Below are 22,823 nucleotides of genomic sequence, written 5' to 3' on the forward strand. Positions count from 1 at the left end.
CTCCCACTGGCTGCCAATGCCTTAGGCCCCTTTGCAAATCCCAGCCTAATACTATGTTGCTTGATAGTAAGAATACAATAGGCACCAGCTTAACAATGCAACGTCCCACCAGCTAAGTAAAATGAAGCCTATTTATTGACATGTAAACAGTTTACAAAACCATGTACAGATGCACTGATCAAATCGACATAAATAAACTGAAGCCCTTGACCATTTTGACCAATGTGAGGTCTGTGTATTAGCCCTATATCTTTTAAAATGTCTCCTAAATACACATGCAGTATACAGGTCACCGTTAGCTGCAATGTGCATTTTCCGTCACTCAAGGGCTGTTTAAAAACTCAGCCCAAGGTGTAGATGCATAAAATGAATTGCTGCTCTTCAACATAGTGCATTAAAGCTTTGGAAACAAAACATCTGTCGCGCTTAAGGCGTCATTTATAGATTGACTGGTTATAATAGCAGTAACTAAGGCTGGCAGGGATAATGGCATAATGGAATCTGGTGGCTAGGAAGAGTGCTATGTGAGATGCTAGTCACCCTTCAGAATATGCCCCATCCATGATGGAAGGAGTCAATCAAGTCCATTAAGATGAAGGCTCTGATTGCTGTTTTCACACACTGTTTCACATGTTTTTGCCGTTTGGGGGATTTGGACAGGTCCACTTTTTCCTACTGACGCAAATTTGAGGGTGGTGGTTTTGTCACAAGCTTCTCTCTTTATTTTCAGGGTTTGGTGGACAAGCAGGCAGGGAAGGTTTCCTCAGCTTGTATTAAAGGCTGAGTTATAAATTGCCAATTGTACTACAGCCTGGGGGGTGGGGGGGGGAAGACATTTTTTCTTAATAGAGTAGAAAATGTGTTAGCCCCAAAGCTAAATGAAGCGAGAGCTCAGTGGATAATACCTAGCCTTTATACAGCACTTTTCATCAGTCGCTCTCAAAGCACCTTACAAGCGAGGTCAGCATCATTAGCCTCATTTTACAGATGGCAAAACAGGCAGTGAACACTCATCTTTGCAGTGCGGCACCCAAACCAGGGTATTCGTGCCCTGAAAGACTTGATTTTCGAAAGTGATGTGGGATCAGCCACCTTACCTTAAGGTCCTGCTGGTGAAGGCTGGGCCCAGAAGCTTGGAAACATGGGTCTCTAATAGCAACATCCGCCTTGTAAAAACAAAGCTTGACCAGCTTCTTCGTGTGGTTTTTAACCTCAGTCAATTGAATGTAACTGGTTAGTATTTTGCAAGCGTCCCATTGGTGGAGCTGCTTTCCACACCCCTGTCCCCTTTCCTCCCTGCCTCTCACCTTCACTCCTCCTCTCCCTGAACTTGCTGACATCACACTGATTTATTTTTTACGCAGCTCCGCATCTAATTTAGATTCCCTCCTGCCGCTGTGACCCCACTGCTTACCTTGGCCTGATGGTGTTCGATTGTGCCCCAAACTCATTATCTTTGCCTTTACCTTGCCTCTAACAATTCAACGGCCAATCTACCGTCGTCCCAGAACAGGTCGTGCCCACTACCAAATGAAAGCGAGGCTTTGAAACCTCAGGCTGGTCTGGGCCAGACACCGAGGCCCCAATCCGGCAAGTTGCTTCCCAAGGGTGATCCTCTGCGCCCAAATGGAGTTCCACTGACTGCACTGGGGCAGGTGCAAAGGTTTGCCTAGATGTAAGCAGGAGGGCACCAGCAAGAGCGACATGAGCCTGATCGTAGCAAACAGCAATAACAGAAAATATTGCCACCACTGCTGGCGAGGATTTCCCACAGGTGTGAGGGTGCTCGCTCGCATCCTTCTGTTACCACAGCTCGGGGGAGCATGGCCCATCCTGCCAATGAAAGGGTGTGGTTCCTATAGGAGAAGCCCTAAGTGTATTCTATTGTTCTTGCATCCTCTATTGGTTCCCTCTGCATTAAAGAGAAGACAGAGCTGTGATGTTCAGAGCTGGAGCTGTACCCGAATGCCACAGCTAGGCTTTTGCTTGGGCCCCCATCTCTATTCTTTTTCAAAAGTGCCTCATCTTGGTGACCAATTTTGTGCCTGAAATTCATTCCAGCCCTCCCCCCGCCCCCCCCCAAAAAAACCCCATTCCGGTGGAATTAATTTGGGGCACAAATGCTGGCGTTTAAGATGTTCACCTGCCTGATCTGAGGGTATATTTACACACACTGTTAATTACAGCTGCAAAATTAGAGGCCACTTCTAAAAAAACCAGGCCCTTAAATGTAATTTTGTAGGAAAGTTGAATATCGGTCTGGCAAGGCCAAAGCACGGGGGCCTTACACAGGCAAAACTCATTGAAGTTGGATGGGGCTCTGCAGAGGTTTGTGCACATGGCGTCTTTTGAAGGCCAAATAAGGATGTCAGGGTTTGGCGCACCCTGGGTTTTAATATTATCTACTGAGATTTTATTGGGAAAACATAAAGGAGACTGCGGTTAGTTTTTCAGAGCGTCTGCTCGCCTTAGCTCTTACAAACTTAAGCTAAGATGGTGCTGAAGCAGTTTTACTCAGGGATAAATCAAAATAACGCTTCCTCCGCGGCTAAGCTCAGCAAAATCACCTTTGCAGTGTTCTCAAACAGGGCTGCTCTGTTCTGTGCTTCTCCTTTCTTCACCCAGTGTCCATAGATTCTAAAGGCACAGGCATCAATCAGTTTGCGAATGGGTTTCAGAGCGTAGGGGTCTCTCATCATTACCTCCCTGGTAATTGGCTTGACATTCCGATAGTGATGATAGATGCGGACTGATGCCAGAACTGTCAGGCAGATGACCTGAAATGAAATGTAGCCAGTTCATGTGAAAAGGCAAGTGCTTTGGAAAACTGAAATTAATCAACAGACTATCAATTTAAACTGATTCATTAACATAAGGATGGCCTTAGTGGGTCAGACCAATGGTCCATCTAGCCCAGTATCTTCCTGTCTTCTGACAGTGGCCAGTGCCAGATGCTTTAAAGGGAATGAACGGAACATGGCAATTATGAAGTGATCCATCTCCTGTCATCCAGTCGACCAGCCCCAACAGCTGGAGCATGGGATTGCATCCCTGATCATCTTGGCTAATAGGTTTGTCAATGCTATCTTCCATGAACTTATCTAATCTTTTTTGAAGCTGGCCTTCACAACATCTCCTGGCAATGAGCTCTACAGGTTGAACATGTTTGTGCGAAGAAGTATTTCCTTTTGTTTGTTTTAAACCTGCTGCCAATTAATTGCATTGGATGACCCCTGGTTCTTGTGTTATGCAAAGGGGTAAATAACACCTCCTCATTCACTTTCCCCATGCCATTCATGATTATATAGACTATCGTATCCTCCCTTAGTCATCTCTTTTCCAAGCCTAACAGTTCCAGTGTTTTTAATCTCTCCTCATATGGAAGCTGTTTCATACCTTTAATAATGTTTGTTACCCTTCTCTGTATTTTTTCTATTGTGAATCTATTTCTTTCTTGAGATGGGGAGACCAGAACTGCACAAATATTCCAGGTGTGGGCATACCATGCATTTATATAATGGCATGATATTTGCTATCTTCTATTTATCCCTTTCCTAATGGTTCCTAACGTTCTGTTTGCTTTTTTGACTGCTGCTGCACATTTAGTGGATGATTTCAGAGAACCATCCACAGTTACTCCAAGAACTCTTTCTTGAGCTCTTTCATCTACTTTAGCCCCCCATCATTTTGTCTGTATAGTTGAGATTGTTTTCCAATATGCATTCCTCTGCATTTATCAACACCAACTTTCATCTGCCATTTTGTGGCCCAGTCTACCTTTTCCTTGTTTAAATCCCTCTGTGTAACACGCTTCTTCCATTAAGAATTTCAGTGTTAAACCCACTGGGATATATCAAAAAATAAACTACATGGGCACTGCTTTGAAACTGGCCTCCTTCTGGTCATCTATAATGTATTAAGTACCTGCACTGTATTGTCTCTCTAAAGCACTGATCTACTGGATAGATCCGTTTTGTTTAAGTCCTATTACTTCCTGTGAATTAGAGATGAACCCAGGCTACAAAATTCAGTCCCAAAGTTTGGCTCCTTAGTTATGGTTTGGGCTCATCTTTAAGAGCCTGATCCTTCACCCTCATTAGCAGTCGAATCAGTGTTGGAGCCGTGGCTATCGACCATGATGAATAAATAATAAACCAGCTGAAGGCTGTATGCGATCTCGCTCCTAACATATTTGAAATGTCACTGTCAGCCAGTCCTGATGGAAGGATCTAAAAAAACTCTGTTACCTTAAGTTTCCTTAAAGGGCTGAAGTGCCGTACTTCCTCCACGACATATTGCTGGAAGAACGGGTGGGCCAGCGCATCGTTGACTGTGTAGCGCTTCTTAGGATCCACCACCAGGAGCCGGGAAATCTGCAGGAAGGCACAGTCAGACGGATTGGCACAGACGGACGTGCCCTTCTCTCCTTATTGTTACCCTGTCCCAGGAGCATTCCATCAGGTGTCCCCACTACTGGATTCTTGTCTGTCTTTGGTTCCTCAGGCCTCGAGATTGCATAAGAGCAGAATCTAGAAATACTTTGAGGGTTATTATTTGTATGACAGTAGAGCCTAAAGGCCCTACCCAAGATTGGGGTGTCATTTCTTTAGGCACTGTATAAACACAGTAAGAAACAGTCCCTACCCCAAAGAGCTTACAGGCTATACTCACAAGACTGATAAAAGGTGGGAGGGGGGGAAAGAGGCACAGAGACTAAGTAACTTGCCCAAGATCACACAGGGCAGAACCAGGAGTAGAATCCCCATGCTACTACTGCATCCACCAGGCCACCCTACCCCACTAGTAAAGCTGGAGAGATTCCCTGTTTCTCCCATTCCTTCCACGGCAAGTAAGCGCTCACCAGATCTTTGACTGTGTCTGACTGATCATCCCACTCTGGAGAGCTGAACTGGTACTTCCCGCTCATGATCATCCGCAGCATGAGCATCTGCTTCCGGTGCCAGAAGGGCGGCGAGCCAGCCAGCAGGGTGTACATGATCACACCACTACTCCACCTGCCAAAGGCAGAGCAGACCGGTATCAGTCCCCTGGGCACATTCATTAGTATCGCTCATGACAAGGAAGCCGAGACAGGCATCAACTGCAAAATCCTGATCCAGAGCTGCGTGTCAAATGTCTCCGGGGTGCTCGGCTTATTAGACAAATAGGGCCCAGTTACCAAACTGGAGGCCAGAGCCGGGTTCGGGCCTACGCTGGGGTGTTTGAGCCTCACACTCCATCAAGCTGGGAGAGGGGAGGGTTGGCAGAATAGGCCACACCTGTGAAAAACTGCCTCAGCTGGTAAGGAGGAGGGAAGAGTTCCCTCAGGTGGGGCTCATTAGGTTAGGCACATAAGGAGGAAGCTTGGGGGGGGGTAAGGGGCTGTGTAGGAGGAGAAACAACCTATGACTTCTTCTGTGTGGGAAAGAACAGGAAGCCAGAGTAGATGCTGAGGCAGAAGAGTGGAGTGGTCCTCCTTGCTCACCAGAGCCATTGTGCTAGCCCAGGGAAGCTGTGAGTTAGAGACTTTTATTCGGGACCTGTTCTGATTTCACTGCTTTAGACTGGGGGGAAGTTCTGGTGGACCATGAGAGAGGGATATTTTGCCTTTCAGGCTTATCACTGGTAAAGCCAGTTAGCCCTGTCTGCCCCCCAGCCCCATCCTTGCAGTGCAGGAGTCAGCTGTCTGGACTGGACTGCAGTGTAATTCAGGAGTCAGCCCCTTACAAGCCTGTGCTGTCAGTGGGGAGTGTGCTGGAGTCGCTCTGTCACGGCTGGTCAGCCAGGAATGGGAGAACCTTGCACAGCAAATGTCCTTTGCACACATGAGGCTTGTCAGGTGCCCGGTTTAATTCAGGTGACTCACCCAAGAAGAGAGCTGAGAAGGCAGCTCACGTGTCTGTTTACAGTTACTAATCTGCACAGGCCTGGCCTTGCGCCCATTAAAGTCGATGGCAAAGCTCCCATTTGCTTCACCGGGAACGGGATCAGGCCCTAGAAGAGCATTGTTTTCTGACTGCGCTCTCAGTGGGTGTATAAAACCCAATTTCAGGGCTTGTCAGTGTGAAAAGGCAAAGAACCATTTTGGGCACCCAATCGTGCACCGCTCATTATTATTAATGACTGTTAGTGCTTTTCACCTACATGGCACTAAAGCCCAAATTGAATTGAGTGGAAGTTAGGTACCTCAATACCTTTATGGATCTGGACCTATGTGTTATTCCCCTTCAAAACTCCCGTTCACCTGCTTCACAGGTGTTGTGAGGATTAGTTAGCAGGGTTGTTATCCCCCTGGTATAGACAGTTGATGGTAAATAATACTACTTCTTTAGCACTGTATGCTCAAATAATAGGCAAAGATGAGGAAACTGAGGCAGAGAATTTGTTAGAGCTGGGATTAAAAATCTGATATTCCTGGCTCGCTGTCATATGTGTAGACCATTAGCCCATGTCATTCGCTCTGCGCACTGTATAACCTCTTCACTGACCCCAGCCAGTTGTGGCTGGTATTCAGATCTCTTATCCTTGGAGACTAGTTTGTATGAGCTCCTCTTGCTTTTCCCAGCGTCCAAAAGCATGAGAATTTCAGAAGTAAACCCCATTGCAAAGGGAGGAGATGTTCACTCCAGGTACTAGGAAAATTTGTCACTACATATGAATGTTCTACTTACATGTCAACTTCCTTTCCATACCCTGGATGGCCCTTATCCATGGAGCACTCTAATATTTCAGGTGCTAGATAACCAGGAGTGCCACAGATTTCTGCAAGAAAGGGATGGAACTTTTCACTTTAACATCAGTGAATTTGCAGAGGTTTGTACCACCCTGTAACCAGTAAATAGCTATTCATTGAGCGGCTGCTGATGGACAGAATGTTTCCAGTGTGTGTTACATAGCCCTTAATGACACTTCATTGGTATCTTATCAGGGGAGTCCAATATCCAGTTATAACCTGTAATGTGGGCAAGGAGAAGAGTGACCAAGCCAAACAGCCATTTGTGCCTTTGAATAATCTCATCCCAATGGGTTATGAAATAACTAGTATCTGCAAGTAAGATTGTGATGGGGGGGAAAGCTAGTATGGGATGTCATAGGAGTGTGTAACTAGGAGCAACTAGTAGAAATCAAGAGAGAAAATTTAGGATGAACTTCCAGAGGAGAAGTCAATATAATGGGAAGTGGTAGAAGCCCCATCGGTTAAGATGCTTAAAGCAAGGCTTGACAAAGTACTGGCGTATAGACTGAAGGAGCAAGCCTGCCCTGCCAAGGGGATAGACAATCTAGAAGGTCTTCTCCTCCTTTGACTGCTGTGATCAAATAATCATCCCACCTTTGAGCTTCTCATCCCTATTCAACTCGCAGGAGAAGCCAAAGTCCATCAGCTTGATGTTCATGTTGTCATCCAGGAGAATGTTCTCCGGCTTCAGGTCTCTGTGGACGATGTTCATGGAATGGAGGTATTGGATCACTTGCAGCAGTGCACGCATGATCTTCCTAGAGGGGATGATAATGGGGTGGGGGAGATAAGTCCTCTTTCAGCCAAGCAACCCCTCCAAAAAGAGATCCCACACCCTCTTCTCCTCTCCCCACAGACAGCCTGAGAATGATGGAGACACACTGAGCTCATCCTGCTTCTAGGCAACGGGATGAGCACTGTAGCTCTGAACCCCAGTGTCCAATTCAGTAGCCTGAGAGTGAGCTTTGCCACCTGGCCCTAGGAACAGACACTGGTTGTCCTTATGTTCCATTGAAGCTGGGTGTGGACCAAAAGGTGCCTGTAAGTGCAACCCCTTGCACTCCTGACAAGTTGCCAGCGGAGAACAGTAGTTTTGGGCAAACTCAGGAACTGAAAGGTTTGAAACCTGGGCTGTGAGAGACCCCATTTCAGACCTGGAGACCTTATGGGGGAGCTTGCAACTAGCGAGTCCAAAGTGCCACTGTTTGTCCAGGTGGAAATGCTGGCAGAACCACTGTGCTGTTCAAGTCTGTCTCACCATACCTGGTTTCCTTCTCACTTAAGGTGACTTTCTCTGTGAGGTAATCAAAGAGCTCTCCTCTCTTCATTCTGTGTTTAGGAAGACAAGGCACTTAAAGATGCTGGCCTTGAGTCACAGCCACAATGTAAAATGGCAATAAAATCTTTGGAATCAACCACTACATGTAAAATGCAGCGACAACCCTGGAAAAGGTCTAGGGGGCTCCCTGTTTTTGTCTCGGTGACCTCAAGCAAATCTCAGTATCTCCAACCCCAAGCCTGCAAAAATCAAGTGTCAGGTCTCAAACAATCAAGAGATTTGGCTTTAAAAACATGAGATTTGTAAAACAATAAATGTGGGGTTCTTTTGATTTGCCTTCTGAACTTTGAACCCCGTGGGGTCATGTTTTCAAGCTTTTCTCTGTAACTATGAGGAATCATACTTAAAAAAAAAAATTCAAGCTGGGAGTCTCACATAATCACTTGACTCCAGGAGCTGACGCTTTAAGAAAAACAACAAAGATTATGAGTGTCACAATAAAATCCTGAGAGTTGGTAACACTGAATTCTACTCAATTCACAAGTAAAAGGGAGTAGATTTCACCTCCCCCCCCCCCCCCCCATTAATCAGCCCCATAAGCTCACTCTGAGAGTCAAGGTGGGTTCTCTCTGGTTCTTGCATCATCACCAATAATAAAGATTTTGCAAATGAACTTAGTTAACAATTCCACTGACGCAGGACTAGGAAAGAACCCAGATCCCTCTCCTGGAATTGTTTTTGACTTATTGAGAGGAAGTCCTTTATCTTCGTCACTAAAGAGCACAGAGATGATTCCAAACACCCCCAGGCCAGTTCTAAATAATGTTGTTTCTCTTGCCTTTTACACCGCAAACATAATATGAAGGCACCACAGAGGCACAGTAGGGTCCAAATAACCCTAGTTACTGAAAAAACACAACATTCAAGGCATCATTACATATGTATGCTGGGTGCTCTGGTTGGGTTCTGGCAGCTTTTATAACATAGAACACCCTGAGCATCACTAGATGGTTCACAAACTATTTAACGGAACACTCCCCTAGTCTTTTACACAATAAATAGTAGTTTTTCTGACCACCCAACACACTCAAAACTATTTATTTATTGTTTTTTCTGTGGGACTTTTCACCTAGATTCTCAGCCCCTCTGTGACAGAGTGCAGGGTGCAAATGGGTGAGCCTTCACTCTGATCACTCTACTAGTAATTAGTTCTCAAATAGGAAGCTGATGGGGTGGGGGGGAGTGTTAATTAACACTCATAGTTAATTCCTCATAGTTACAGAGAAAAGCTTGAAATTTAAACTTCTTTTTAGAAGTGCCCTAGACAACACAGGAAGTTGGTGGCAGATCTCCTGAGTCCCATTTTTACAGTATTGGCTAATACCACACCCTCCCATGCTCCATTGGAGATGACTCTCTAAGCCGGACAGGGCCGCCCAGAGGGGGGGGCAAGTGGGGCAATTTGCCCCGGGCCCCACAGGGGCCCCCACGAGAGTTTTTCGGGGGCCCTGGAGCAGGGTCCTTCACTCGCTTGGGGGCCACGGAAAACTCTCGCGGGGCCCAGGCCCCCAGAGCTTCTTCCGCTCTGGGTCTTCGGCGGCGGGGGGTCCTTCCGCTCTGGGACCCGCCGCCTAAGACCCCAGGCCCCCTGAATCCTCTGGGCGGCCCTGAAGCCGGAGCTGCATTCCCTTGTGCCCTGACATCACAAGAGATGCTGTCCAGGCTCAGAAGTTCTTTGGCTGATAAATGCAGTGATTTCTTGCAATCAATTAGCTTTTGGAGCCTTCCCACAGGAGACACATGTTTTTGCTTAGACTGCCCCACTGAATGCATTCAGATCCAGGGGCTCTTCTGCTAAGGGTGGCTATGAGGTGTAAGAAGATGGGTTAATGCAGCCACCTCAAAGCAGCGACAGAAAAGCATCTCTCTGGGCTTGTCCCCGCACAAAGTTGCACTGGTTTAACCAAATCGGTGCAACATCACACCCTGAGTTAAATCAGGTCTAAGCCACAGAGCTCGCACCTTTCCCACTCCACTTGGTTACCTTCTAAAGAGCTGGCTGAAACCACAAGCCCTGACTGATCAGAAGTTGAAGCATTACATAAGGCACAGATCGTTCTGGGGATGCAGACGGGGCCAAATGTATAAATAGACTCCAGGATCTATGACAGAGCTCGCCAAAGGTTACAGGGAAACCTGAGCAACCCCGCTCGCTCCCACAAGGAGGAAAGGGGGGAGGGCTGCCTGTGCAGCCAGCCCTGTATTGGCAGGGGAGGCTGAAGCCTTAGCAGTGAAGAGAATGTTCTTGGGCATGCAGCGTTGAGTCCTGGCAGAGTCGGATACGTTGCAAAGTGCTGCTGGGCGCCTGGTGGTTTTCTGGGCTTGTGTGAAATTCCATTCACAAATGCCCTTTTGCAACGGTTACTGGAACAGAGGCCACCTGCTTGGTGTCTGCTGACGGGAGATTGACGCTCACTTCTCATTTAGCTAGCCGGCTCGGTGGGTGTACACAGGGAAGCCCCTGATAGAAGGGGATGAAGAACAGTAAGGTGGGAACGGGGACACCAGCTGAACCAGCATCATAGCCAGCCAAGACTGGGGGGGAAGGATAGCTCAGTGGTTTGCGCATTGGCCTGCTAAACCCCAGGTTGTGGGTTCAATCCTTGAGGGGGCCACTTAGGGATCAGGGGCAAAAATCAGTACTTGGTCCTGCTAGTGAAGGCAGGGGGCTGGACTTGATGACCTTTCAAGGTCCCTTCCAGTTCTAGGAGATAGGATATCTCCAATAAGAAAGATGCCTTCACTCTGAGGGCCATGTGAGGTCTCACCATGCCTTTCCTGGCTACCTTTCTCCCCTCAGTTGGATCCAGGGATTTCCTGTTTATCACCTGCCATGCTGAGGGAGTACTGGAGGGTGCCCTCTATAAAAGGGATGTTCCCCCCTCTCAACCAGACTGTTGTGACCTTTAATGTGGCTGGAAGGCAAACTCAAAGGCCGTGTTCTTCGTAATCCTGGCTAAGCAACCGCCCACCAGAATGGAGTTATCAGGCAGCAGGGCACAGCGTGGGAAACAGGAAGCGGGGCACTTGTTTCCACCTCGGCTACAGGCTTGGGACGTGACTCTGGGCAAGTCTCTTACCCTCTCTCTTCCCCCAGCTGTAAAGTGAGGGTGACGCTATTTCCCAGCCTCACGGGGGCAGTGAGATTAGTGCACTCGGCTTGTAAAGCTCTTTGAGAGCTTCAGACGGAGGATGCTAGGGAAGTGCAAAGTGTTATCGTGTTTCTCTCTGTCATTGACTATGCATTTCACCTCCTCCCGGTGACCGCTCTGGCGATTGATTTGCCTGTGGCCGGGACCGCAGGAACCATAGGTGCTGAGTTATATGGGCCCGTGGTGCCCGTGCTCCACCAATATTCAGGAACGGGGGCCTGGCTCCACCAGTGTTTGGGCTTATATTTTCAGAGCCATCCCGTCCTTAGGACGGACTGAGGCAACTTCCCTGGGCTCTGCACTTCAGGGGGACGCAGGGTCCAGGGCAGCATGGGGCGCTAGCGGGGGGCCTGGCACCGGCAGCAGTGAGCAACCCAGCCTGCCCTGCTCTGCTCCGCCTCTTCCTGCCCCCGCTCTGTCCCCATCCCGCCCCCACTCCACCCTTTCCCCAAGTCCCCACCCCTGCCCTGCCTCTTCTCGCCCCTGCTCCACCTCTTCTCATCCCTGCTCTGCCCCTCCCCACCCCCATTCCACCCCTTTGCCAAGTGCCAGCCCCGCCTCTTTCTGGATTTCGCCCCCTCCCCCGAGCGACACTGGGAGCCGGCGGGCTGGGGCGGAGCGGGCTGGGACCCGGTTGCTCGCTGCTGCAGGCACCAGGCCCCCCGCTAACCCCTCAGGCTGTCCTGGACCCTACGTTCCACTGAAGCACGGGGCCCCCCAAAGCGCAGGGCCCAGGGCAGTTGGCCCGGTCCATCCTATGGACGGGACAGCTCTGCTTAGACCCGTTCTGGGCACCACCAAAAATTATACAAATCTGGCACCCATGGCAGGAACAGCTACATTTAAAAAAAAAAAAAAAATCCCACCTTCAACTCCTCTTTTGCCTTGTGCCGCATTCCTAACCTCACACTGCTTGGCACCAGCTACTTGATAGAACAACTTTCCCTCTGCCAGCTGAAGCCAGCTGTATGTGCACGGGTGGTTGAGCTGCTGAGAAACCTGCAGGGATCTGCGTCGATTGCGTAGTTCTTTTGGCAGCTTCACGTGCCTCTGTTATCGAGCTGGATCCAAACCAGAATCCCAGCTCGATCAGCCAGAGTTTGAGGGTGTTCGAGTCAGACCAGATCAGGCGCTTGGGAGGCTTTCTGCACTGGTTGCTTGGTTCATACAGAAAAGTACACGTCACCTGGTTTCTGTTATGGAAGATCACCTCCATTGACCAGCCAGAACCTTCCAAGATGCTGAGGTTTAGAGGTAATTGGCTGGCAGTTACTTCTCCCCACAACACCCAACTCTCCTGTGCCTGACTATGAACTGGGTGCTGAGGTGACTGGGTGCCTTCTGCTCCCATGGAGGTCACTGGGAGCAGGACATGCTCAGCACTCTGCAGGAGCCATGCAACACCTGGCTGTACTGGGTCCTAAACAGAGTGGAGCTCAGTTAGTGATTGGCGGGGAGACCACCAAGGAAATCTCCTCTGGACTCGCTGCCAGGAGAGGGGATCAGGCCAGGAATAGCTCAGAGTGCCAACCTGTTACTTGTCTTGGATGTTTTTAAAGCCAGCCCTGCATGTTATCAGGCTAAGGATGATCTATTGCGGTATGGGGCCCACTCCTTTATGGTCTCAACTTCAGTTTGGTATGGTGACCACTAATAGGAAAATCTATAAATCCCAGGGGCCAGATTTTGCTGTCGGATACATTACTGTAAACCCCTTTGACTTCAGTAAGGATTGAATGGGTGTCACTGAACAGACCATGCCCCCACTGATCAGACAGACAGGAGGACAACACCCCCCCACCCAAAAAAAAAAAAAAAAAAACAGATGGTACTTACAGGTCAAACACCAAGAAGAAAAAGGTGTGGGATTCATAACTATCCTTCAGCTGAACTGCAATAAAACATGATATCAACTGTCATGACAGTGCTGTAACTTACACGGGGCTCTATGTACGTGCAGTCAGACATGTTCCCTGCCCCAAAGAGACTCTAATCCACTGACTCCTTAAGGACGAAAATGTGAGCTCATCTCAGAGCTCCCCAATCCTGGGAGGTGGCTGGGTGCTCTAGGCTTTCACTGAGCTCAGTGGGAGCTCAGTGTGCATGACACATTGCAGGAGTCACCCAGCACCTTCCTGGATTGGGTCCTGAGCTGAGCTTGGTTCGTCTTTGGCTGGGACACCACCAAGGAAAACCCAGTGCTGCAGAAAGCAGTGTGGGTGAATCAGAGAGGAGGCAATGGCCCAGCACGGTTAGGGACCACTGGGCTACTAGAGGCCTCCCCTTTCAGATGAGATGCAAGCCAAAGTCCTGACTAGCTGTGCTCACCCCCTGGCACCAAAGGGTATGTCCTCACAGTGGCCAAATACCTCCTGGGGAAATTACATTCTGCCTCCCTACAGACCACAGAATTCCTGAATGGCTCTTCCTCCCCCTTCCCCAAGCAGAGTGAAAAATGAGACAGTTGTTGTTGACACCAATGCCAGCTTTGCTACCTAAAACTTCTGGCAGTAGGACTGCATCCTGGCCCTGCAGGGAAATGGATGCTAGCTACACCCCTTGTTCCTTCCTATAGCCCTTTCTCTGGTCAGATCCTCTAATGGCACTGCACTGAAAGGGACTTCCTGGAATCATATGAAGAGAAACTAACCAATCCCAGGAATCAGCAAAGCAGCCTTTCCATTTCCTAGAATACCTTCATCAGGCAGAACTGGAAACCTCGTCTGGGAGGTCACAGCCTGTGCTTTTCAGAAGAGCTGAGTCATTAACAAGTGAAACACACAACACCAGAGGTGTCAGGGCAGAATTTCAGGCTCCACATATGGTACCGGAGCCTGCAAACCAAAGCCAAGGTCCTGAGGAATCAAATGTGAACACGGCAGGCTCTGAAGTGAGATGCTTGCCCTGTGTCAATTTGCAGGTTTTAGCCACCCACAGGACTTGTCTATACTTAGAATGCTGCAGCTGTGTGCTGTAGCCCTGAGTGAAGACGCTACCTACACCGACGGGGAGAGCTTCTCCCATCAGCATAGGCCTCCACCTCCTGAAGAGGTGATAGCTACGTCGACGGGAGAAGTTGTCTACACCAGCGGTTAGGTCAATCTAACTATGTCACTTGGATTTTCCACACCCCTGAGCGACATAGTTATACCAACATAAGCTTGTAGTGTAGACCAAGCCACACTCTTTGCCCTGAAGCAGAGATCTTCATGGATCACAGATAGCGTCTGTCAACACCGATTCCCCACTAAGAGCCCTGACGTCCGTGAGCTTTGGATCTGGGGCCTAACACCTCATCTAGTCTGTCTTCCCCAGCTGCAGGTTCCATGGGGCGTTGGGATCTTGCTTCTAGCAGGTGCTGTGCTCTGTCCAGCAATGCTGACTGGGATCATTATGGGTCTGGGGGAAGCAGTGAGTGGCAGAAGGGCTCGCGAGGGCCCTGCTCATCTAGGATTTGAGCCAACTCCCAGCAAGCTATCGCTATCAGACACCATCAGGTGGGCATCCACAGAAGATGGATCCTTTCCCTGTAGGGATTTCAGCTCAAGGAGCCAAAGGGATTAATCAAAATCTGAAAACTCTTGTGAATACCTAGAACAGAAAATGGGGTGGGAAAAGCCACTGATCAATTTGTTACCCAGGTGTCCAGTGATACTAATGCTTTGACTTACTGATATTGGGATGTCCTGAGACCTTCCGAAGGATGTCTATCTCCTTGATAGTGGCTTTCCTCAGCTCCTGGACCTCCTCTGGGGATAAATTACCAGCTGTGATGTCTATAATCTTAACCGCATACTCTTGGCTGGTGGGTTTGTGAATGCACCGACGAACCACGCTGCTTACCCCTCTGCCAGGACCAAGACAAAGAAAAGATTGGAATAGGAGGAAAATTTCTAGCCAGTTTCACTTCCTGGTGCTCATGCACTAGCACAGTGCTAACAGGATGAGGTAAGGGAGTTTGGGTCAATGGAAAATGCAGTGGGACTCCCACGTGTTAGTTTGACTCCCCAAACTGCTGCTGTGGACCTTATCTAGTATCTGCAAATAGAATCCTAGAAATATAGGGCTGAAAGGGACCTTAAGAAGTCAAGTCCCTGCACTGAGGCAGAACCAAGTAAACCTAGACTGTCCCTGACAGATATTTGTCCAACCCGCTCTTAAAAACCACCTGTGATACGGATTCAACCATCTCCCTTGCAAACCTATTCCAGAGTTTAACTCCCCTTAGAGTTAGGAAGTTTTTCCTAATATCTAACCTAAATCTCCCTGCTGCAAATTAAGCCCATTACTACTTCTCCTGCCTTCCGTGGACATGGAGCACAATTGATCACCGTCCTCTTTATAATACCCATTAACATATTTGAAGACTATTAGTGGTCATCTTTTCTCGAGACTAAACATGTTTGGGGTTTTGGTTTTTTTAACCTTCCCTCATAGATCAGGTTTTCTAAATCTTTTACCATTTTTGTTGCTCTCCTCTGGACTCTCTCCAATTTGTCCACATCTTTCCTACAGTGTGGCACCCAGAATTGGACACTGTACTCCAGGTGAGGCCTCACTAGTGCCGAGTAGAGTAGGACAATTATCTCCTGTGCCTTACATACACGACTTCCATTAAATAGAGGACCTGCACTTTCCTTCATCTTTCGCCTAATGTCTTTAAAGAACCATTTCTTACACCTAGCAATGAACATAAAAGGCAGTAACTCGTTCTGTGCCTTGGCCTTTCTGATTTTGTCCCTAAATGTTTGCGCTGTTCTTTTGTACACTTCCTTAGCATTTCATCCATGTTTCCACTTTTGGTAGGATTCCTTTTTGGATTTTTCACATCATTAAAGAGCTCCTGATGGAGCATAATGACCTCATCCTATCTTTCCTATCAGGGGCATGCAAAAGGGTGGTGGAGCAAGCAGGGGCACAGCCCCCCTCAGTAATCCACTGGGGGCACAGAATTCCTCCAGCTCTGGGGCCAGGGTGGCGAGCTCCTCCCAGCCCCAGGGCTGCGGGGAGAAGAGCAAACAGAACGTCCCCCCCCCCCCCAAAAAAGGTGTCAAAGTTAGATTTCTGCATATGCGCCTGTTTTCTATATATACTGAAAATATGTCCTTATAGTTTGCATTAAGGTATCACTCCTCTGGAAACAGTTTTCTGCCAGACCAGAGATCTGAGCTAAATGAAGATTTAACAGAAAGAGGAGAACAGTGGGGGAGAGGGGGAAGTGCTTTGTTTGGGGGTTCACTTCAAAGGTTCATTTGGACTCTAACTGGGAGCCAGGGACAGCACTCTGGCATCCTGCTCTTGAGGAGGTAATCAGGCAGTGAGATTGTATTCATGAGCACAGGATCCCAACCTGTCCTGGTAGGAAATGCTGCAAGGAAGCTTTCCTCAGAAACTGCTTTAGAAGGATTTTGTTACGTGTAGACTCTCAGAAGCGTGCTGTACCGTTTTTGTTTTACATATAACCATTTCTGTTTCCATTATCCTTCCCCAGTATCATTTGAATCTTTGATAATAATCGTAAGATTGTTTCACTATCCATATATGCTGTGGTGTTACAAAGGACCTGAATCTGAATTGTATCAATCAAGCTGTGGGTACACTGCTCCCTGGGGAATAGTGAACCTGGTAGTTACTGAGAGCGTCCAGTGACAGGGGCTGGACTCTACAGGGGAGCACTTCAGAGTTGCAAGGCAAAGTAAGGGCCGGCAGAGCCCTGAGGAGATTGTTTGGGTGGCTAACAGACTGCAGTGTTCGGGAGCTGACACCCAGTTTAGTCCTAGCAAGGCTCTCTGTTGCTGAGGGAAAGGGGTAATACAGTGACTAACTGTCCTGGGCACCCCGAGAAAGTGCTAGTAACGTAACGCCTCTGCACAAAATGATAGCAGGAGGTGTTTTTTTTATCAGATGAGGTGTCTTCCAGCAATTTTTGCCCTAAACAGTCAGGCTGGTTCTCATTCTTACGCAGCTGTATAATTCTTCTCCAGAAGTAGCCACATCTCAGTATTCTTGGACAGCTTTGTGAATATACTTGGGGATGAAAGGTACTATATCATTGTTTGTACATGGGACGATAGGACTCAATACTTTCTCACACGGAGTCCTATTCAAATCAGTGGGACTAATTGTGTGAATAATGCAAACAGGTTTTGGCAATTCTGTCTACAAACAACTGGCCCATCGTTAAGAAACCCCACTTTACCTGCCCAGAATTTCCTTCGGGTCATAATTCTGATAAAATTCCTGGGCCGAATGCCAGTCTGGTAGCTCCTCCTCCTTGGTCATGTTTGGATCCTCACTGCGCCCACTCTAAAGTCTTGCTTCAAGGTAACAAACAGCTAAAACAAGAAAAAAAGCAACTAAATAGTACCATGGCTGTCTTTGTTTCCTCTAACCAGCCCTCTAGTCTCCAGGGCTAAAAATGGACCTGCACCTCTGTATTATTGGATTTCCACTTGTCTGTCTTGTATTCTGAGTCCTGATGTCTGATAGATCTTAGAACTAGAAACAGAGACCCAGACCCTCAAAGGCACTGAGGTTCCTAACTGCCACTGAAATAAATGGGAGTTAGGAGCCTGCTTGCCTCTGAGGGTCTGGTCCAGAATCCAAACAAAATTGTATTCGTCACTGTCCCAGGTCCATTCATTCGCCATATGTGCGCACACCAGTGCTGATGAGGTGGCATGCTGCAGTGCTCATGGGAGTTGGCCTTGTTTCTGCTTCCTTCTAAAGTCAGGAAAAGGTCAGGGTGGGCAATAGAAGGGGAAGGAAATGAAAGGGAGTATTTCACTGATAGGGAATGTCCTATTCTATGCCAGATTCAAATCCCACTGAAGTTATGGAAACATGCCACTGACTTTAATGGACCAAAGTGTCTCACAAGCTTGGGCCCCCCCATCCTGCTGGTAGAAACAGCCGTCCTGCACTCAAACAGCGCCAATTAGGCCCACCTGCAGAACATGCACCACCTGGAGAAGGGGAGCTTAAGAAGGTGAAATTGGCCACAGAAGAGGGGGGGGGGAAGCTTGCCCAGGTGTAGGAAGATTGCCAGTGAGCTCCAGTAGCAAGACTGCCCTGTCTGAGGCAGTAGCCAGCCTTTCCTCCCCTTCCGGTTGGGGGACACTATGAGCCTGATGTGAGCAAGGGACCCTGTAGATCTGCTTCCTGCCTGTGACAGGACCTAGGAAGCACCTGCAGGGACTACAGACAGGTGAACTGTAGTTGGACTCTTAAAAGACCCCAAGAGTGAGCTGAACTCTTGCCAGGAACAATGAGATTGGCCAGGGGTGGCGGCTTCCATAGGGGACCCAGGAGCAAGAGACCTAACAAGACTACAGTTGAGCCCAGGTTGAGGGTCAGCTGATGACCGGGCCTCTATTTTTGGGGTTCCCGTCTTCAGCTGCCTTAGAAGGGCCTTCAGAAAACGCTGACCACCCACCCTCTGAAAATCAGGCTACTTTAAGGTGTCACAAGTTGGGGCCACCAAACTTTGAGGTACCCCAAATCACTTGTGAAATCGTTTCCCTTTCCTGACTGTCCTGTCCCTATAGCATCCCTCATAGTAGAGGCTGTAGTGAGCACGGGGGTATTTTCACTGAGGATACTGGGCATGCACCGATGCTGTAGCTCCCTGGCTCGTTATCTCACAGACCGAGGAGCACAGGCTCTGTTGCCAGAGCGCTGCCACACAGGGTCTGCTTAACCCCTCGCCTGGAGTGAGCAATCATTGACTCCAGTTGCTGGGTGTACTACAGGCCCTTTAAAATTTCTCCAGTCCTGCAGGAAAACTTCTAGTGAATAAAACTGGATTCTTGCTGGGACGGCAGGGAAGGGATATTCCTTCCTGTAGTCAAGCAAGCAGTTTAAAGGGCCAGCACCAGCACCCCTACTATAGCCACAGTTCAGCAAAGTATCTGCTTGAGTCCAATTTACTCTAGCGTGCTCAAGTGTCTGGCTAGTAGGGATAGTTGGATGAACCCGGGCACCAAGCCTGGGGAGGAATGAAGGTAACGATCTTAATTTTACAGCTACGGGGGGCAGGCAGCTGAGACAGAGGTTAAGTAGTATGCCCAGGTGCACACAGTGAGCTGGCATCAGAAGAGTTTCTGGCTCCCAGGCCTGTGCTCAAACCACTGCTGCTCTCACTATCAACAACAGCCAAGGTTTTCAAAAGCCACTGGTACCCAATTGAGATGTGATAAAGCAGGGGTTCCCAAACTAGGGGCACAGCTTTGCCTCCACATTGTCTTTTTGTTTGACCTATCAGTAACATGATGATTCTGCTACAATACCTACAGGTGTGCTTTCATTTCTCTGCAGTGCATTCAGATCATGTCCTCAAATGGTGTCTGTCTTGGCCTGGTTCAAAGAAACAAAACGCTCTTCTTGAAGGTCTTCAGTCTTGACCTATGCTCCATTCTGAGTCACTTAATATCAGTCTAGCTTATTTATATCAGTGCTAAGGGCTGGATGCTCTTCCTTATTTAACTAACACAAACCAATTTCAATCAATTAACTTAGGGCTATTTAATTTATAAAGAGCAGCCTATAAGCTCTTTCAGCTGCTGGAGATAACATAAAAGTTAGAAAGTGCACAAGCATTATATAAACCAATAGCTAAGCCAAGACAGAGGGGATATTTTAAATAAGGGGGAGGATCAGACGGAGAAAAGAGAACACCAACACACCTCTGACAAAGTGTCCTCAAGAGGGCATGTGGATTTGGCTTGTTTTTAAGGGGGAAATTGAGGCAGGTATAAAGGGGGAGTGAGTCCCACACCCATAGCAAAATCTCACTGTCTACTGAGCTCAGCTGCAAGGGTGGCACCTGGCAAGGCAGGTGGTGTCAGGGCACATACACCCACCACACGGCCTCTCTCATGGTCATGTCTTGTCCCACCACATGAGGTGCTGAGGGCCCTCTACTGCTACACCAAGCTGAAGTGCTCAACACCTTGCAGGCTGGGGTCCTAAGGGCTTTTAAAAGCTTAAGGGCCTGATTGGAGGACTTCAGTGGGAGCTGAGAATGCTCTGTACCTCCTGGGAGACGCTCAGCACCTTGCAAGATCAGACCTTTAAGGTCTTTTTTTTTTTTTTTGTCTATTTTTTGGGGGAAAAGACCTAGATTTGGAGTTCTCTTCAGCGGGAGGGCTCCCATAGACTTCAATGGATGCAGCAAGCTGCAGCCTAACGGAGCTTGCTTAAAATCCACTGGCCCCCTTTACAGGCAGCTGTTGTAAAGAACTAACAGCAGGAGAGTCCAGGAGTATTATTAGTTCTGTAAAAGGAGACTTCTTTATCAGGGTAATATCACTCTTTAATTAGAGAAGGAAAATTGATTATCTCAGCATGGATAAACCTAGACATCTGCACCAAGTCTGCATTTCATATTATCCCCATATCATGTAGTTTGAAACTTTGAGAGCCTGAAATAACTGATTGGCCATCCCTGGTTTAATGTATACGCACAGACTTACTGACCCTCGGAGCCACATACGATAATCGTCATAACCTCGAGAGCTGGGCATGCCTGCCAGGGCTCGGAGCTTCTGCCCTGCGGCGGGGTGGTGGGGCTCGGAGCTTCTGCCCTGCGGCGGAGTGGTGGGGCTCGGAGCTTCTGCCCCATGGGAGGTGCCTGCCAAGGCTCAGGGCCCCTGCAAGTGCGCCCCATAGGGCTGAAGCCCCAATCCCCACCACCCCGCTGCAGGGCAGAAACCCCGAACTCCCCATCCCTGGCAATCTGTTGGACTGAGGAGGGGAGGGACATGGTGGGCTCCAGGAGCCGCACTTTAACTGTAAAAGAGCCTCATGTGGCTCGCAAGCCATGGTTTGGCCACCCCATATTAAACCCTAAAGAATATAGCAGATACAGGACTAGCATCTCTCTGAACTGTTAGTACCAGTCTTTCTACTCTTGATGCACCCTTTAAATTAACATACTTGGTAAAAGGGTAAAGCTCAATATTGCAAGATAATGGGCCAAATTCTACTTTGACACCAGTGCAGTAAATAGAGTCATTCTAGTTACACTGCTATAATATTGTAATGACAGCAGAACTGGAGACAATCTATTCCAAAGGCCTGATTAGACAATATACTTTTATTTCAGAAATCTTGCTGGTTTTAGCATTCACTAGTGGATTTGAGAGAGGCTTTCAACTCCAGCAAGATTACATAATTACCTCTATGGTACCAAAAGGACCCACCATGCCACAGGCACATAAGAAAACAAGGATCTCTGCCTTACAACTGAGAAGGATTTATGGTGATCACTTGTACAGTGTTATATAAAACATCACAACATATCAATGGATTGTAGCTCTAACCTGTTGCTTCATACGCTCCCCCCCACCCCCTCTCCTTTGTAGATGTACTCCTACTGCTTGTTTTCTTTAAAGAGAGCTGTTTCTAGTCACAGCAGGTCCCTACTTACCATTACCTCTTTGCAGATTCTGCCGTCTACTTTCAGCCCAAATTTTCCTGGAGCAGCGATTAGGGATCAAATTACTACCACAAAAGTCAAAACGAACTTGAACACTAAGGGTCTGAGACTCAGACCACTTTGAGTCCCACAATAACAACCCAGCCTTCAGCACGGCTGCTAACTCATTGCAGGTCAGCGCCCGTGTGAGGGCTGCAAAGCCAAAAATAAATTGCAGTGCGACTTGGAAGCAATGCCAGAGCCTCAGGCATGAGCGTACATCGCCACAACATTCATTTAATTTCTGCTTAGGAGTGGCAGGTCAGGGAAAGCAACATGAATGGGCCTATTTTGAAGGGATCAGAAACCATTCAATAGGTAGCAGTGCTTTCCTGGGTCTCCTCCATGTTACTGAATGGTAATAGCAGGCTGAGTAGTTTCTTGTAAGTGATCAGTATTTTTTCTAAGCATTTGGAGCCAATTCACAACTGTTATTAGGTAAGATTTTATGGGATTCACACACAGAGCAAAGAAAGGACTTGTAACCCCAGCATGGATATTTCTGAAGTGCAGTCAGAGGAGGGGGAGGTAATTAAGCTAAAGCCAATTTGGTCAGAGTAGTAACAAGGTGAGAAGGCAGAAGCCCCATCTTCACCACCTTTGTCCTTCATGCTCGCTCCCCCCTCTGAGCGCTGAACATTTATGTTAATCTATATACTCAATAATAACGTTGAGAGGGTTCTTTGAGCCCCTTGTACTCCTGTTCTCCATCCCTGAAGTGGGTCATCTGCCAGCTTTGCCTTTCCCAGTTCTTGTCTCAGCTCTTTTGCTGCTGTACATCTGCTCAGTTCCTTGCAACTGGGATTCTATGTGCACTGTTTAAACTACTGCGGCTAGTCTTGCCAGGGCTCCCGTGGGAGCAGCCACACAGGATTCCTAGGGAACCTCTACGGAAGGAAGTTTGAGGCTAAAATGTGAAGTCATGATGGGGAGGGAAGAGAAAAATTTCTGCTTTAGTTCAAGAGCAAGTGCACAGGCTACAAAGCCACCTTTAAGATACAGAGTGGTAAAGATTCTTACCCAGGCCATTATGCAAACTGTTGCACTGCTCTCTTGACCTTATCAAACTTTTCCCCATATCTACATGCATCCTTGCACTTTATTTCAAGAATAGTATCC

At 48.1% G+C, this 22,823-nt stretch overlaps 1 protein-coding gene across 3 annotated transcripts; it reads right to left on the bottom strand.

Moving 5' to 3' along the window:
- Positions 1 to 2,136: 2,136 nt before the first annotated feature.
- Positions 2,137 to 21,837, bottom strand: PHKG1 (phosphorylase kinase catalytic subunit gamma 1). 3 transcript variants are annotated; one of them, XM_024204965.3, is made up of 11 exons: positions 21,663 to 21,837; positions 19,520 to 19,582; positions 17,427 to 17,562; positions 14,899 to 15,074; positions 13,064 to 13,118; positions 8,000 to 8,065; positions 7,331 to 7,494; positions 6,672 to 6,762; positions 4,862 to 5,015; positions 4,248 to 4,373; positions 2,137 to 2,777 (listed from the first exon to the last, which is right to left on the bottom strand). In XM_024204965.3, exons 3-11 carry the CDS (start codon positions 17,507 to 17,509, stop codon positions 2,526 to 2,528), a joined length of 1,167 nt encoding a protein of 388 aa, XP_024060733.1. In that variant the 5' UTR covers positions 17,510 to 17,562; positions 19,520 to 19,582; positions 21,663 to 21,837; the 3' UTR covers positions 2,137 to 2,525. The 3 variants fall into 3 exon arrangements, with proteins under 3 accessions (XP_024060733.1, XP_024060734.1, XP_024060732.1); XM_024204966.3 differs by lacking the exon at positions 19,520 to 19,582; XM_024204964.3 differs by lacking the exon at positions 19,520 to 19,582 and having other exon boundaries at positions 21,657 to 21,837.
- Positions 21,838 to 22,823: the final 986 nt, after the last annotated feature.

Source organism: Terrapene carolina, unplaced genomic scaffold (genome assembly GCF_002925995.2).
Source record: "Terrapene carolina triunguis isolate 2854851 unplaced genomic scaffold, T_m_triunguis-2.0 Scaffold231, whole genome shotgun sequence".
NCBI lineage: Eukaryota > Metazoa > Chordata > Testudines > Emydidae > Terrapene > Terrapene triunguis.